Here is a 2,204-nt window from a genome sequence, read left to right as displayed (position 1 = left end):
TATAATTAATCTATTTATATTTTTCCGAATCAGCCATTGCCTGAGGAGTTTGTAGAAAATGTGGGTAATCAATTGACCAGAACAGTGTATCTCTGATTTAGAAATGGTGATGCATGGCAATGTTCATTGGATAGTGCCAATGCATGCATAAGAAATGTTGGGAAAATAATGGATTTCTATGAAATCAAACCATATAGTGCCTTCCTTCTTGATTACAAAGACCATGGACGTTTTCATGTACAAATATTTGATGGTAATACGGTGGAGATTGATTACCCACTAAGGCATGTTCAGTACCATAAAGTGTGCAGTACAGGACGTGATCAAAAAACTTTTAGTCTAGCAGAAATTGAGAAACTGGCAGCAAGGTTCTTCTATAATGTAATGGGTGACAGGCGCTTAAGTGACAGAGTTTACATAGTAAATGAACACCTTCAACAAAATGCTTTCACTCAGGTTACAAGTTTATCAATCAAATATCATTTCCCCTTGCTACTTTTACTATTAAGTTCATTTGTAATTCTGTATTGGTTAGGTGCTGCCCAAAGATGTAATCGCCCGCTTAAATGTACATGAACAAATGACCTGGGTTCAGTTATGCCTGAACAAAAGTAGTTGGATTATAAACTTGAAATGAGAGAATGGAAATTTACTCTTTAACGAAGAGTGGACAAAATTCTGTGAATATGTGAACTTGAAAGAAGGGGATGTTTGTGTGATTTCGCGTACAGAGCATTCGCAGAGGTTAAATATAAGTATCATTGACAATGATGATGACAATGAATCAAAAACTGAAGGTATATTTGCCATTCTTTATCAGACCTCACAAACATTAACTGCGAAAATTGCATTGTAGGGTCGTATCAATCTATGAAAAGCAGGACCTCTTTTCTTGTTGTTATATAAATCCAGCAACTACTAAGGGGTAGGAGGGATTGGAGGCAATCTCACTGCACCTTTCATGCAACAATGAGAAAATATAGGACATCCTTTAGAGACATTTTTATTTACCCTCTCTTCCTTCCACATCCGAGCATGGCATTTCGAACATATGGCAGTAGGACCACCCAAAGAAGCATACTCCTCAGGAATGACATGTCGCGGTGCATGTCTGCTCTGCATCAAATTACAATCCGAATTCATCTCATCAACAATGTCTTCATCATCACCATCATGCGACCAACTAAAACAATCTGCATCATCTGCATTTTTTAATTTTAGTGTCAAAAAATTAAATGTGGGTAATTCTTTAGGAGTACATCTTTGTATTTATTACCACTTGATTCACAACCACTTGCTTCATAATCTAATCCTTCAGAATCATCAGACCACAGCGAAGGAGCAACTACATTCGGACCTAAAAGAAAACATTAAATGATAAATCATAATTACATAACACATAACAAAGACGGAATGTCACATAGATATCATCACCCTCATTAAAGTCATTACTTTCTTCCTCATCATCAATAACAATCTCATCTATAAATAATTCTCTACCAAACCCAAGATAATTTTCCTTCCCTTTCCGGTTCAAAGGTTTACGTCCATTTAAGAAAACATCATTAATGTTTGATCGCGTTTCCTCTGTTTCATAATTAAAACAACAATTCTTTAGTTATTCATGTTACCATAAGGATAGACAGACAAAAGCTTAATAATGGTAGAATCTAATATTTACCTCTCACCATATTTGTAGGAAATGAGGCGCTACCTAAATTTGTTACATTTGATAAAGGAGTAATGTCCTGACTACCTTCAGGAGGATTCATGTAGTTTCCTCTCCTATTTGATCGGGGAGTAACAATTGGACTACCACATTCTACCAACCAAATACTAAACGCATTATTGCATCATAAACATAAAATAGCAGTTGCTTTGCAAGAAAAACACAGATTAAATTAAGAAAACAAACAATACTTACAGCTGTTTCATTAAAATGGCCTGACCTAGGCAAGTCATCCAGTTTCCTCCTCTTTCCCACCAACCTCACAATATTTAGCGTGGATTCCGTCAACATACATGCATTACAGAAACAACAATGGGTAGTCAGAACATAAGCCTAAGTATAGCTGCGATTTAAATTTTGTAAGAATTAGAAACTGTACTTGTATGTGTTTTGTTTTGGCTCCCAGTACTAACTATTGTTGGGGTGAACAGAGGTGATCGGTTCATTTTGGGGGGGCGGAGTATAAACGTTGGCC

The 2,204-nt window shown here is 36.3% G+C and overlaps 1 protein-coding gene across 1 annotated transcript; it reads right to left on the bottom strand.

The window, feature by feature from the left end:
- Positions 1–780: 780 nt before the first annotated feature.
- LOC141722691 (uncharacterized) lies at positions 781–1,766 on the bottom strand. Its single transcript, XM_074525051.1, has 4 exons — positions 1,682–1,766; positions 1,453–1,587; positions 1,277–1,357; positions 781–1,202 (listed from the first exon to the last, which is right to left on the bottom strand). The coding sequence occupies exons 1-4, from the start codon at positions 1,689–1,691 to the stop codon at positions 919–921; spliced, it is 510 nt and encodes a 169-aa protein (XP_074381152.1). The 5' UTR covers positions 1,692–1,766; the 3' UTR covers positions 781–918.
- Positions 1,767–2,204: the final 438 nt, after the last annotated feature.

Source organism: Apium graveolens, chromosome 1 (genome assembly GCF_009905375.1).
Source record: "Apium graveolens cultivar Ventura chromosome 1, ASM990537v1, whole genome shotgun sequence".
In the NCBI taxonomy this organism is placed as follows: domain Eukaryota; kingdom Viridiplantae; phylum Streptophyta; class Magnoliopsida; order Apiales; family Apiaceae; genus Apium; species Apium graveolens.
This window is presented reverse-complemented; position numbering and strand designations above follow the sequence as displayed.